Consider the following 15,074-nt stretch of genomic DNA (forward strand, 5'->3'; position numbering starts at 1 on the left):
GTCAGGAGATAAAAAGAACTCACTTTCCATAATTTGATTAATTGTACGATAATAATTAATGAGACAAGCAAATGGTTTACCTCTTAATTGCACTATTCAACAGGAAATTACATATGTCAATAATAAGTTTGCTCGACACTAAGTGTGTGTATTCTGTGCGCTACGTTTACCAACCGAGTTAAACACGTTAACCGATATCCCTTAATTACTGACCTGTGTTTGTGGGAGTGATATGCTTCTGGATCTTCTCCTCCTGGGCACAGGTGGCGGCGGTCACCACGGCGGCGGCCATCATGGACGAGGGTCCTGTGCCAGCGGTGCGGTGCATGTTGCCGTAGCGCGGCGGCATCATGCTCTGGCGCACGTTGCGCTCGGGGCGTATGAGTATTATGTACAGCTGCAAGGACACAAGCGTAAGGTCGGGTCAGAAAAGCAGTGCGTCTTTCCAATTAGGTTAATTTCCCGTCCGAGGGTCCGAGGCACTAATCGAATGCCCCATTGTGCGTAATGACTATTTGGAGGCGATATCCAATTTCGTGGTTCCCCCAAGATGGCTTATCTAACGGCTTTGATTAGAAGTCAGTGCGTGACCTGCCACGCCCACTTCCAAGTCCCATTCCCATTCTCATTCCCAATCCGTATCCAAGCATTATTAGCCACTTCCTACTTCGACGGCCAGCAGTAGTTGTGGTCCAAAGCAAAGGCCAACGACTTGGGCCAGTTACACAGAGAAGAAAGGCACGACTAAATAAAATTGTATTAAAGGATTAAATCATAATACCTTCTCGTAATTGTATGATAAATTTTGCTGCTTTAAATTTGTTGATAAAATATTCTACGCATCTATTTCCTTAAGTAACTTGACTTCTCTAATATAGTTTAAATTAAAATCAAATCTTGAAATGGCCACATTAGCCAGTCGCTCAGTGCCCTGATACTCCTCTGAAAAGTGGCACAAATTAAGTTGCATCAATTAAACGCTGGGTGAAAATGTAGGGAAATTTGCGAGCAGTGCTCCATACGTTTAAACTTGCGGTGCGTTGTGTAGTGTTACGTAGACTGTACGGTGGGTCATTTCCGCAGAGCTTTGACATTGTTTGGCTGCCATTTGGACACCGCTTGTTATTGTTTTCACCGCAAACAAGCGCGGAAAGTTCGAAAACAAACTAAGGCAGAGCCGCGTGGCAGTCGGAAGGCGGAATGGCTTGCCACCTCGAGGAGCCTTTGTCCTCCGGAAGCAGGCGGGGCTGCCGGCACCTTTGTGCCCGGGCCGTAGTTTGTTGCCTCCTAGTGCGGCGATCCCCAGTTGTTGTAGGGTATGCCGCATTCATGACAGCCTTTTAGTGTTTTCCTTTTGCCAGACACCAGCAGTTGTAAATTGCATTTTTATGGCTCAGGGTGTACGGTGCGGTTCGTGTGCTTGTGCTCACTGTATTCTTTGCCGTGTGCGCATTACAGTGTGCCTTCCCCGGCACCAACCAACCGTGCATTAGGTGACATTTGATAGCGGACAGTTGGCCCGGTTAGCAGCCACTGGGCCAAGTAGTATGCTCCCCTCCGACATTTAATAATAGCCCTGTTCTGAGTGTTTACGGCTCTCCACCTGCCCGGCACATTGTGCTACTTTGCACCCGGAATATGCAGACAGGCCATAAACTATAGCTTGCTCCGCTTCGAGACCAAGAACTATGACGTGTGCGATTGTGGGAGCCCTGCTCCGTTGCTAATCAAGTTTCTGGCTGATTTACTATTTCTACCTCATTGCACTTTAATGGCGTAGACTGTTGGGAAAAGTCCTTTAAGGCACCTCAAAGTATTATATGAAAATCTTTGGATGGTACGTAGAAGGTGTTTTCTTTTCAAATACCATACAATTAACAGACTTTACATATTTGTCAATAGAACTTTGATTATCAGATATTACATTCATGCTTGCAATAGTTTTAAAAAAAATAAACAAACAAGCTAATTGACATTTTCTTGTAAAAAATGCAAACAAATCCTCTTCTTTTTGCATTTCACATTGCTGGCAAAGTTCGTGTTTCTGTTCAATGAAGTTATCAGTGTTTGAATGTAAACATCTTCGCTGACGTTTAAAATGGGGGTATGCAGCTCCTTCTCACTGCTGCATCATCTAGTCCATGAACTCAACTGGCTGACTATGTTTGGCTGGTCTGGCAGTTTACTTGCATCTTAATGGCTAATAGCAGGACGTATTAAAAAATATGTTGGCATAAAGGCAGCGCGCCTTTGGAGGAGATCATGACCGGTTCAGCACCGTGGGAGGACGTGGCCTGTTGACATTTAAGCTTCTTCCTGGGGGATCATTATGAAATGGCCAAGGACCAAGGACCAAGGACTATGGAGCAAAAGAAAGAGTGGACATTAAAAGCAATATGGTTGGAAGCAACACATAGCCATTGGTGCAGTCCGTTGTTGAATTACCGAGCCCTTGGCTCCCGGCTGTCATCATCTTCCGTCTTATTGCATTTTAATGAACCACTCGTCTCTGCGTTCGAAATAAACGGAATGAAATGAAAAAAGTCGCCGGTGGCTGCTGCATACAGCGGCACCCAAAATCATTCAACGGTCGCCAGATAAATACGCAATAATTAATGCATAACGCAATTACCAATCAATTTACGGAGAACGTGATCGGAGAGCCCAACCCCCTCCCAGCTACGAGCTACCCGGACTCACCTTGGGCGAGAAGAGACAGGCAATGGTCACGCTGGCGGATAAGCTGATGGTCACCGACATGCTGGTGATGCGGAGTGGGACGTGGTTGGCGGTACCGAAGTAGAGCGGCACAAAGGCCAGCCAAATCACACAGGTCGTGTACATGGTGAATCCTGTAAGTATAATGTTAATTAATCTAAATGCCCAATTGTCGGTGGGATAGTTTCAACATTTTAAAATATTTTTGTATAAGGACTCTAACGATGCCATGCATAAAATAGTAAGGAAAAATATTTCATTGGTGTGTATTGTTTCAGAAATAACCAAATTAAACAGTGTCGTACTATGCAATACACATAACTAAATAATGAGAAGTTCATTCATAATGATACGATATTCACAAGTGATGATATTTTGGCACTAAATAAACTAGTTGATAATATTACTGCTGTAATGAACCAGTTTACACTCAAAGCATATATACATATATTATACTTCAGTTTGGATGTTGCATTGTGTACAGACCCGTTCAAGACAGAGCCAATTACTCGGAATTATAGCACTTATGGAAATAAAAAGCTCAATTACTTACCAATATGCTTCGATTCGTTAAAAGCCTCCGGAATCTTTCGCGTGAGCACCGCGTAGACCGTGCAAATAACAATCAGGAAGATTGGGTAGGAGAACGCAATCATGTAGGAGGCGTCGATGTACGAGTCGCAGACGAGCAGATTATCCTCGCGTGTGGGATAATGATGCATGGCATGTGATGGCGCAATTACCATCCAAACGCCGTTGATGAGTATCTGCGAATGGAGTGAATGGAAGGAATGGAAGGAATGACACGGAGTCACCGTCGGGCATCCCGATCCCACAACGCCACGTGGGCCACGCCGCCAGGAGCGCCGCCAGACCGACCACTCCGCACTTACCTGCACACTAACCAGGCACGCACAGATTACCAGCTGGGACTTGGGACTAATGAAGGAGGGCCGCTTGGCGGACTGTTTGCCGGCTTTGAAGATCCGTGCAATGCGATTCGTTTTGGTCAACAGTGCCGCATACACGACCGTGAAGCAGAAGCCCACACCGAACCTGCGTGAAAGCGGAAAAGAGGAAAAGCGGGAGTTGAGCAGGAAAATTCGCACGCATCATCTCGGCAATTTGCACACTCACCGCTGAATGGCACACACAATGTTGGTTGGCTTCAGGACCAGGGCAAAGGTGACACCGTAGCACATGAAAATCCCCGCCAGCAGAATGTAGCTCAGCTCCCGCCCAGAGGCACGCACTATGGGCGTGTCGTTGTGCCTGTTGGGTGGAAAGTGAAGGAGGGAAAGGCGTTACTTTAGTTTCAAACTTCCGACGACTTTTTCTTCCGCCAATTACTGCATCATTTTTATGTCTCTGCTGGTCAACTTTGTGGCGAAGTTTGCCCGGAAAGGGTGAAACTTTTTAATTGCTTTCCACATCCATACAAGCGCACATTTATGTGCCAATAAATGCATGCAAAGAAACACTAATCAATCAGGAGTATAATTTATTTGCCTTTTGGAGTTCCACTGGCTGGGAAAAACTCCCTAGTGAAATATCTTTCATGTTTATATAAGGTATAACCACAAAGACGACAATCGGATACCCGTTACATTATCCACAAGTTAAAAATGGTTACAAAAAACTAAATTATATGAGCCCTTAAAACAAACATTTACGGCAACTCTTGTATAATGTTCATCACACTATAAGAAAATATTTGGTTTTCTCCTATTGAAAGCAATCATACTGATATCGTACGTACTGATACTTTAGATGCGATTTTCAATTTTCGATTGAAAATTTCTTGATTAAATGTTCCCTAAAGGATGTGACATTAACCAGCTGTTTTAGATTGTTTTATTAATAATACTGAAACTAGCTCATGTTCAGCATAGCGATAGTCATTTTCTCGCGGTGTATGCGCTGCTCACCTGACAAACACGCCCATGACGAAGAGCGTTACCAGGATGCCGGTCGCACTGAACGCCATAGCCCCGATGGCCCAGGCGGACTCCGGTCGCAAATATATCTCGGGGATGGGGCGGCAGTATTGCTTGTGGGCGTCGGGAAGAGTGCCCAGCTTGCACAGCTTGCAGTGGGTCTCGTCATCCGGGTGGCGAATCTGCAATGGACGCACCGCACAAAGGAACACTTGATAAATGGATGGGGCGAGCACAAAGGCGGCGTGTTTGCCATTCAGTTGCAGCCCTTTCAGGCCTGATGGCTTAATTGTTTCTGCCTGCTAGTTCCCATTTTTCCCATTTCCGTCAACGCGTTAGTTCCGGAATAATTCACTTGGCGCAACATTTCAATCTATTCGAAGGGCCGACAAATAAATTACTGGCCCCAGATGGGCTTCACTTACTTGATAGGTTGTGCAATTGAAGCAGTGCCAACAGCAGCTCTCGCCTTCCACGTACTTCTTGGCCTGGCCCACCAGACAGGGCAGGCTGCAGACGGACTCCGGCGGCTTGGGACTCAGCCGCTTGAACTTCACCTCTGGGGCAGCGGGATAATGAAATCAAAATTAGTCATGGAGGGGAGCAGGAATGCATCTTGGTCAGCTCCCGAACACATAAGGTTACAGGAGACTGAGGATGTACGGATGATCAAGTATCTAGCATGTTTTTAGGGGTTGTTCATTGATTCTTTTTAGTATTTCCTCCTATCCCCTGACTCATAGAAGATGCTCTGTCTTACCCGACATGTTGAGGCGCAGCTCGCCCTCGGTGTACTCGCCCACCTTGACCCAATGGTACTGTCCCGCCTGGGACTGCTTGAAGTGGATGATGTTGTACCGGGCCGGACCGTCGCCGTTCCCGTCGAAGCGGAACTCGTCCCCGCTGAGGCCTGCGGAGGGATTGATTGAATAGGAGTTAAATGGGTTTATGGTTTCACGCCTGCCAAAGACGACTTCGCCGGTTTTGCCGCTTTGCCGCTTTTCCGCTCGCCCTATCAGAAAATTGACAATCTGCGCTAGTCAGTCAGAGCCTTTGGCTGCCGGCCGTCCGTCTGTCTGTGTAATTTATTGAATTTCAATCGAGTTCAATGACGATGACAAGCAAGTCAATTTTCCACTCGAAAGCATGGCCAATGCGCCTTGTAGCACTCTCGCAGGCTGAGATATGCCAGTGTGTGGGTGGAACTACAAGGACGGGCTGGCAGGAAATTTCCACTTAAGCTATGTGTGCAACACTTGCCGACTGAAGGAACTAAGCGAGAGCAAAGGGACTTGAGCCTGTCTGGCATCCGGTTTCAAGAATCGCCGAGAATAGTTTTTCCGTTAATTTGACTTGGTTTTATCCCGCACAAGTGGATACACGGCTTTTATTTCTCACTCACCCTCAAACTCCACTTTACGCAAATATTTGAGCAAATCTGCACCCTTCGTCGGCTTCATGGCCTCGCATAGCGAAGGACCTCCGCCGCACAGGTCGCGGTGCATGTCCCTAAGGGGAAGAAATTTCATTAGAAGTTATTTAACTTAGCCTCTTAGCTTAAGTAAACTTAAAGGAGTAATGAAATGTACTATTATTTCTATAACACGTTTAAAATTTAACTAGGTTGTTTTCGAAATAAGCGCAATTGTACCTCAGGGCGTAGGCAAATGCCATCACTGCATCGCTGACAAACTGCAGCTGGTCCTCGAAGTCTGTATTCTGCCGTGAAAGGCGCTCCTTTTTGGTGCACTGTTTTGTATAGTTATTGTACGGGGTGCTTGTACTGCCGGGATATCGGCATTGGAAGTGATCCTCCCAGAATTCTGAAACCAGGATAAGAGTTTAGTGAAAGGTTATACAAGAAGTCATTATATGACTTCTCATTATATACATATGAGCACTGATATATGAGCACAGCTTCAATTTTAATCGGTTATCCACTTACCCACGAACCAGGGATTGCGTTGGTTGTTCTCCACCGTCAAACCGAGGAAGTACTCCTCGAACCCGCGCACTGGATTCGCCTGCGGCTGCACAGACAGCGTGCCTTCCACCTGTTGATGACACCAAGACACACGCGGCGTATACTTAATGAACTTAATCAGAGAGCAGGGCCATTTCAGACATTTTTGGGCTTGAAGGGCCCAGACAAATTAATTAGCCTCGCACAGACGTACGATTAATTCAAATTGAAGCATAATTCATCATGGGAAAGGGCGTGCGAAAGTGTTCTTTCGGCCGCCATCATTTATAATTTTTGGTTATCATATAATGGGGCTTGGCCCTCGTATGTCCGTGAGTATGTTGTCAAAATCCGGACCATTAATCAAACCTAGTTGTTCTGCCCAGTTAGGCTCATAATTTCCGGCTGGCGGTAACTGGCCCGTCATCCAGTCTGACGAAATAGTTAACCTACCTCCGGCTCGTAGTCGTCGGACACCAAATTCCGGGCACTCCAGCCATCGGATCCGATCCAGGAGAAGGAGCCGGTTGCATTCGCCCGGCGCACCGCCCGCATCACTTGCCGCACCTCCTGATCCGATCCGAAGATAATGGCCCCTGGACAGCGGCGGATTTAATAGATGGGAAAGGAGAAAGGAAGAGATTAATTTTAATTGCAATCAATAGTGAATGAGCGAGCGGCTTTTGTGCGCAAAAGAAAACAATCTTCTGCTGCCAACTGCTCTTGTGTTCTGCTTTCCGAGGGCAGCTCTTTCATTGGTGGCTTAAAGTTTTGTACAGATTTAAATGACAGCCCATTGTCTCGCTCTCAATATTAATTACGCAAGTGCTGTATAAATTAAGCGGGGTTACTTCAGCTGCAATGGGTGAAATAGCCTTTTAAAAGTCTGCAATCACTTGTTCAGATGTTCTCCATATGACGCATCTCTGCTCTATATATTTAGATAGCTTGCCAAGGTATTTTTCTTCAATTTTCAAGAAAAACAATACTTTAATTGGCCCCAAGAAGCGAGCAGTACGTCCACAAAGAGTATGGAGATATCATTAGAAAAACAACGTTCACAATGGCTAATTGGCAAAGCCGACACCTTGGTCGCTTGTGGTCTTGCGAATTGAGCTCAGGGTCCTAAAAATACCCCATGGTTGGGTGGTCACCAAATTTTCCCCAAGCTTTCGGCCCTTTTTGTTTTGAACTGGAAAACTTGTTTAGGATACATGAGCAGAAGCTGTCACTTCTTAACGGCCCGCCCATGAGAGCCTTTGTCTTGGCCATAATTTTTTGCCCCTTCAACATGTCCCGGTATCGATTTGCCACTGCTGCTCCGCCACTCGAAGCAAGAAGAGGGAATCTCATTCAAAGGCAGCAGCGGAGACAACGGGAAAACTTGTCGATACTTCTGTGAAGTGAATGATATTTTCCTTGTATTTTCACTTTGTCTGAGACATGCACTTGAGCGGCTTCACCGTACACAGTAGCCTGTGTGTACCAGGCGAGCAGCACGGATATTCTTAGCAGGGATATCAAATTTAATTTAAGAGCCCACTCGGCAGGAGGATATTTATGCAGATGAGGGGGAAACTTTAAAGCCGGGGCCGAAAGTGATCTAAAACGGGTGGGGGGAGCGGCCATGTCCTGGTTGAAATCGCATCAGCTTGGCACATCGGCGATAAAAAGGAAAAACATGTCATCCCCCGCCCACATTCCATTTAGCTGCGGAGTGACATGTGTGGGGATCCGAACACGCGTAAAGTTCACCCCTGGCGGCAGTTACCAGCCGCAGTTACGGATCCGGAAGGGCATCATTTTTCAGGGACCCAACTGGAGCCCCAACTGTAGCCCCAACCAGAACCAGGAGCAGAATCAGAAGCAGTGCCAGAACCCTCGATATGCAAAATTAAACAACTGATGCCAGGGAAAATACTTTGTCAAATTGATTAATCGTTGCGAGGCAGCGCCCTGTAAGCGGCGTCAAATCACAAATCACAATAAATAATGGTGGCGGAGGAACCCTTTTCTTGGGTGGCGGACTGAGCGGACTGGGCGGACTGGGCGGACGGGGCCGACTGCTTTACGACTCCTGATGGCGCATTTATGTAAATCAAAAATTGTTTGCCAGACAAAAGTCAATTGTTATTGGTCGACCCGTGTGCTTTTTATTGGCGGGCACGACCCTGCTATTCTTCACCCTTTCGAGGGGCTGACTAATGATATACGCAAAGCTGCAGGCGGTAATTATTTTTAATTTATATTTCTTTTTTGCGGGTGCGACTGGCAGCCGATTCGTAACGGCAACGTAAAATGTTAAAAGTCAAATTGATTGACATTTTATTTTTGTTTATCTCGCTGTTCAATCGCACCATTGGAGCAGATTTGGGCAATGCCATGTGGAAAAATCGTTCTCATTTAGATTGAAAAATCGTTCCAATAAATTTGAACTTGTCCAACCCTGACTGGAATTTTTAATTGCTTGCCATGTCGAATAGGTGGTGTCATTCATCAGAACTCGGGGACGTGAAGAACTCTTAGCTTTTTGTGCACGGACCACTGTCCATTGACAGTGGTTTCATTTCTGGCCATAACAAATACACACTTTTTTGCACCACTACGGCATGGGTCGTATCAGGTTGCCCACTTCTGGGCGACTATCTCTCAATTTATTTGCAAATAACTTTTTCCGTTTGTTTTGTCGTGAACTTTTTAATTTCCCGCTGGGACAGATGGCACAACGGCGCGCTGGCGAGGGAGTTTTAAATATTTTCATTTAATTTGCGCAATTTCCGTCGTGCACCCAAAAATCCTAGCATAGTTCCCGACTCCGGATCGCATTCATTTGGCGGGCGTTGCGAAGGGCTTGCCCTTCGCATTTGCACTGCGCCTTCGCTTGGACATTTTTATTTTAAATTGCATTTTGACTGGCAGACTGCAGTCGCTGTTCTGGCTGGAAATGCACTTCCCTCCTCCGCATTTCCCCCTCTCAGCACTCCCCCTTTACGTACCTCGGGCCCGCGGCTTCGTCAGCAGCTTCTGCACTATATTGTCGTAGGCGATGTCCTCGGCCACTCCCGAATCCTTCACCAGCTTCTCCTTGATGGCAATACAAATGTTATGGCGTGCCAGGAGCTCCTCCAGTTCCTCGAAAGCCTGAAAACAAGTGCAGTGTTGCTGAGCAATGAAAACTCATGTGGTGGCAAGGGTAAAATGTTTACGCAGGTAAGGGCACTTAAAATGTGTACCGTTTACACTGCAAGCGTTTGATGATATTAACATATGATAATGGAGTGCTGCTAACGATTTTAAATGGTACTTGGTGTTATTTTGAAGTGCCACTGCTTAAGGATTACTAGTCAAATTAGGTAGAATTAAGAAGTACAAAGTACATCTACTTAGAACTAGCTCTTTAAAGAGGCGGATATGTGAATGCCTGAAACTTATTAAACGCTTTTCAATGGTGATATAAAATGTCACCTTCCCAAGGATGTCTGTTCCTATAGGCTTCAGAAATTACATCACATATAGTTATACAACAAACCAAAATGGAGCATTATATACAATATATTAATTTAAACCACCTTTTTTAACACAGAACTCCACATTCTTAAAAGCAATTTCTCGACCATTGCTGCCGTCCCTTCTATTTTAATCACAGTTCCATACAAAAAACACCCACCTTGATTCCGTAATTGCTCTCCTCGTAGATAATCGAGACGTAGCTCCATCCCATCCTCTTCACAATCTCCACCATGGCCTTCACCTGGTAGTGATCCGAGGGAATTGTGCGGGAGAAGTACTCGAACCGCTGTTTGTTGCTCAGCTCGGGGCTGGTGGAGAAGTATGACACCTGGTTGGAAAAAATGGAGGGAAAATGTTTTAGTTGGAAACGCTATTGCTTGGGTGGCACGAAGTAGCCAGTGTGTTATTTTATGTAGCATTGCCATTTAATTTTCATATTTTTTCTCATACGTTCTTGGTTCTCGCTTCTGCCAAAGTTTTTCGTTTTTCACTCATATTTTCCCGTTTAAGCTGTTTTCCAAAAACCACAAACAACGCTGCTTTCGAAGAACATCAGCTGGCATTACCTTGCGAAACCCAATCCTGTGGCAGCTGCAGTGGAAGGCCAACTGCGGGAATATGGCCAAAGCCAGGAAACCAATTTCACGCACATATAAACCGTTTTGTTAGAGGAGGATTCGCCCACAAACACTTGGGCCAGGAACTAAGTGCATCCTGAGGTAAATCGTCGATGGCGTGACAAGTCAACTGCAAGTGTTTAATGAACTACTTGGCTTTTAATTAAGTGTCATTACCATTAGTCAACAGTTTCTGCTTAAGTGCTTGATTGCTTGTCAAATGCTTATGACATGACAGGCATTGCAACTCATACCAGTCTTTTTGCTGTATCTAATTTTCCTATGGTTTACAACATTCTCAGTTTCATTTAATCAGAAGGATTTCAGTCTTTCAAGCACGTTTTATGCGCCACATCACAGCAAACGATTGCGAAGCTTTGAGTTTGTTGACTTTTGATAATTGACTCTCTCGATGCAAATATTTACCTTTGGTTCAAGAAAAAAAATGCTGAATAGCTTGTTGTAAAATGCAAGTGCCGTTATTGAACTCATAAAAACCAAATATATTTTTGTTTACTATAGGTGTAAGTACTAGTACATACCACGAATGTTTTTACTTTTTCACAGATAAATAATATTTAATATTTGAATAACGATTTACTTTAACACAGCAACTTTTGACGATGGCATTTTTTCTTGAAACAGAAAAGACTGCACTGCTTTATTCGAGCACTTCAAGTATTGTTATCCAAACGTAGATAAGCCATAAAATATTGCATGTGTGGAATTTTCATCTGCATTGTCATTCGTATTTGTCCTTGCCAACATTTTGCATTGCAACCAATTTCCGCTAAGCCTAAATGAAACTCACTAAGTCGCTATCGACCAGAAATTTGAATTGCAGAACACACAAAATTTGTTGGAAAGTGCTGTTTATGCGAAGCCAGCAAGAAATCCACGCGTGCAAACGAAATGCAATCAAATGTTTATTGCTGATTTATGAGGTCCTTTCGGGACGATAGCTGGGCCTGCATGGAACGGCTGCTGCTCCTTCGACTGGCACTTCATGTGCGTTTAATGGCATCCATGTAGTACACAGTGCATACATATATATATTGAGAAGGTATCTGGCAGTCGGACGGCGGCAGTTGGCTACTTAGTTATTGTCGCGTTGTTGACTTTTGGCTCCAGCTCACGTAGTTGGAGCAGCCGAACCGTGCACTCAATCTCCTTCAACTTCCAGCACGTGATTCGTGCAGGCACTCGGAGAATGATATATTCCTTCCTGAATCAGAAATGGATATTAGCTTGTGGCGCTTTTTTCCAAATTAGTCACTACATGGGAAATATTTAAAAAAAATCCAGTCTTCTGAGATATGAGAAAAGTTAGACACATGCTACAATTATATGCTCGTTACAGTAATCGCGCTAACTAGACCCATTAAAGTCGAAAAAATTATAATATATTCATTAAATAGTTTTTAGTAATGATATAGCCGCACCTCTCTAGAGGGTAATGCAAGTGACGGGTATCTGATAGTCGAACATCTCAACTATAGCTTTCTAACTTATTTCTTTTTATTATGGTACCAAAATTATACTTTCTTATAAAAACAGTAATTTATCAGCTAAGAACTGTGATATTAGAATCCGACATCAAAGTTAAATTAAGCATAAACTAAAAAAATTATATTAATTTTGATGATTGCTGAGAGTCTCTTCATGGAAGGAAACACTATTTGCCCCAGAGGCTTTTGTTTTAGTGTGACTGAACATATTTCTTTTGCAACTGCTGCACTTTGTTCCTCTCGTTTGCCTGCGGTACTCGACTAATTTAGTGGCACGTGCAGACACTTAGGAATCGGTAAGGCGAACCCAAAGTCCTGTCAACCATTACAACCGTGACCGTGTGGCTTCAGAAAATTTTAATTACGAACTGGGAGAAACTTTTGTTGGCCAAATGAACGTATACATGTAGCTGCGAGCATAAAGCAAAATCTGAACTAAAAACAAAAAGGACTGCCCTTTTTTGCCATGACCTTTTGACATCGCCCGTATAGCCCCACAGTTAGTGATCGCACAATAGAAACTCACCTGGGGAATTCGGAATAACCGCAACAAATTGGCAACTTGTATGGATGTGACCGAGGAGGCGGCACCCACCACCCCCGAGATGACCTTGCGCACTTGAGTCTTGTTGCAGTGATACTCCGCGTCATCTATGTTGCTGATGGACCCTGAAAATGTAAACATCGAGCAATAGTTGAGCAGTTTTGTTTATATTGTGCCGATGAAAGTGATTTTCACCCAAAATTCCAATTACTTAAAAGCATTTATATTGTAGCTAGTTTTTCACCTGTAGGTGACACAATTTAATGCGTCTTTATTTTTCGGCCACCTACATCGGACCATTTTAATTTTATTTTATTTTGTTGCTGAAGAGTTAGAAATAAATGTATACAAAACTGATTAAAATCCTCATGTGTGCAAAATTAAATACGGCTCTCACAACTTTTACTCCACAACAGCATGTTTTCAGATATTTCTATTTGTCTATAACATTTTTGAACATTTTCTTTTTATTTAATTTTTTTTTTTAAATAAACGGGTCCCACTGGTAGTCGGGGAACTCGACTATAGCATTTTTTCTTCCTTTCATGTTATAATTATAAAATTTTATACACACACATTAATCATAGAAAGTTTCTTTCAAACTTAAACCTTTTATGCAAAATGCCGCACTTAGCAACCTGAGCAGCTGCAGAAAGTCTCTTCTACGAACTTTAAAGGCCCCACGTTAGCGCCTTAACGCGAAACTTAACCAACTTCCCAAGTGAGTAGCCCACTACTATCAAGTTATCAAGTTTTACCCGCAGCTGTGCTTAAGTGAAAATTAATTACCACTCCGCCACGTATAGTGGCTTCATTTTGGCCATACAATCGATGCCCAACTAGATTATTATTAACCAAATACACACGATTTTGGAGCGGGTGGTGGAATGTTTGTGCGGGCGAAGTGCGGCAGCGCCATAGTTTACGGCCTGCCTAATCCTGTCAATATAATTCAGTGACTTGGAAAATTATATTTTTCATACGTCACACGCAACAAAGACAGAGACGGAAATGTAAGGGGGGGAAAGAGATAGAGAGGAGCACAGCACGTCGCTCAAATAAATCCTTGCCGCGCACATAAATAATGAAATTATGGAGATTAGAAAGTGTTCTGAGACGATGACAAGGATGCTGGCTCTGTGCCCAATTGATTATGGATCGTTGGTTGACTGGTGACTATGTGTGAGTGTGTGTGTGTGTGTGTGCGCACTGAGTGTGTGCGCCTCTTTGTTGGCCCGATAAAAGTAATAAGCGGCATTTTGTGTGCCCTTGATCTTCTTCGCTCGCTATCCTTGCAACAAGGCAATCTCATGCCCGGCCGTTTTGTCTTAAGGGAATTATGCATATTAGTTGGCGAGGGAGATCCCAACCTTCCCCAGGAAATCCCATAATTTATTTATTAATTTAGTTTATTAATGAAATTTATATCTGGGGGATGTTGATTCATGCAAGAGAGCTGAGCAACCACTTTCTCTCAGCCAAGCGTTTGGATTACACAAGCCCCCGAGATACCGCTCCCTAATTTAGTTTATCATTTGCCTGAATAAATTTGCAAACAGTTTGCCCCCGTGGTTTTCACAACACAAACGCTGTAATGCAACTGCAACTGAAACAACTTTTCCTCAAAATGTAATCCACGAGTTTCACAAGCAGACGTATGCATAATTTGCATATAAATGCGAAAATAAGCCGAGGCTTTTTCACGTGGCGTATGAGCAATGTGCACGCCAAGATGCACCGAAACAATTCCACATATCTACCTATAAACAATTTACATAAAAAGCACTCCGACTTTGCGGTTGATCTCGAATAATTTGAAGGTAAACAAAATATATAAAGTGTGCTTGTCTAAAATTTTTTTAAGTTTTTACAAATTTTTTTAAATGTAACAAGAAAGTGAATTATTTAAGTAAATTGTGGAAAGCAATTATTTGTAATCAAATAATTTAATACCGTTTATAAACAATTTTGACACATCTTTAAGTTAATATCTTCAAAATAAGTAAATCATCAATACTTATATCTGTTAATCGTAGAGTAAGGGGTTACTATATTCGTTGAATGTATATAATGTGTATATGTATATTCTTGATCAGGATCAATAGCCAAGTCGATCTGTCCGTCCGTATGAACGTCGAGATGGAAGTATCAGGAACGTCAGGAACTATAAAAGCTAGAATGTTCAGATTAAAAATACTGATTTTAGAGACATAGACGCAATTACCCATGTTCCCACAGCCACTCTTACGCCCAAGCCTATCACGCTCACAGTTTTGA

General features: G+C 43.7%; 1 protein-coding gene across 3 annotated transcripts in view; it reads right to left on the reverse strand.

The window, feature by feature from the left end:
- Window positions 1–15,074, reverse strand: part of LOC120458366 (metabotropic glutamate receptor 2) — a 48,082-nt gene that overhangs the window by 2,322 nt on the left and 30,686 nt on the right. For 2 of the 3 annotated variants that reach the window (XM_039645981.2, XM_039645982.2), the window contains exons 2-16: window positions 12,780–12,922; window positions 10,286–10,456; window positions 9,615–9,759; window positions 7,072–7,214; window positions 6,601–6,709; window positions 6,307–6,478; window positions 6,058–6,164; window positions 5,416–5,565; window positions 5,081–5,214; window positions 4,647–4,837; window positions 3,856–3,990; window positions 3,612–3,774; window positions 3,272–3,485; window positions 2,701–2,852; window positions 214–397 (exon numbers count right to left, since the gene is read on the reverse strand). In XM_039645981.2, the coding sequence (XP_039501915.1) occupies window positions 214–397; window positions 2,701–2,852; window positions 3,272–3,485; window positions 3,612–3,774; window positions 3,856–3,990; window positions 4,647–4,837; window positions 5,081–5,214; window positions 5,416–5,565; window positions 6,058–6,164; window positions 6,307–6,478; window positions 6,601–6,709; window positions 7,072–7,214; window positions 9,615–9,759; window positions 10,286–10,456; window positions 12,780–12,922 (2,313 nt within the window). Of the gene's footprint in view, window positions 1–213; window positions 398–2,700; window positions 2,853–3,271; window positions 3,486–3,611; window positions 3,775–3,855; window positions 3,991–4,646; window positions 4,838–5,080; window positions 5,215–5,415; window positions 5,566–6,057; window positions 6,165–6,306; window positions 6,479–6,600; window positions 6,710–7,071; window positions 7,215–9,614; window positions 9,760–10,285; window positions 10,457–10,694; window positions 10,862–12,779; window positions 12,923–15,074 lie in introns of those variants that run through there. The other variant, XM_039645983.2, reaches the window with a different exon arrangement.

The sequence above is a fragment of the Drosophila santomea genome, chromosome 2L, assembly GCF_016746245.2.
Source record: "Drosophila santomea strain STO CAGO 1482 chromosome 2L, Prin_Dsan_1.1, whole genome shotgun sequence".
Classification (NCBI taxonomy): domain Eukaryota; kingdom Metazoa; phylum Arthropoda; class Insecta; order Diptera; family Drosophilidae; genus Drosophila; species Drosophila santomea.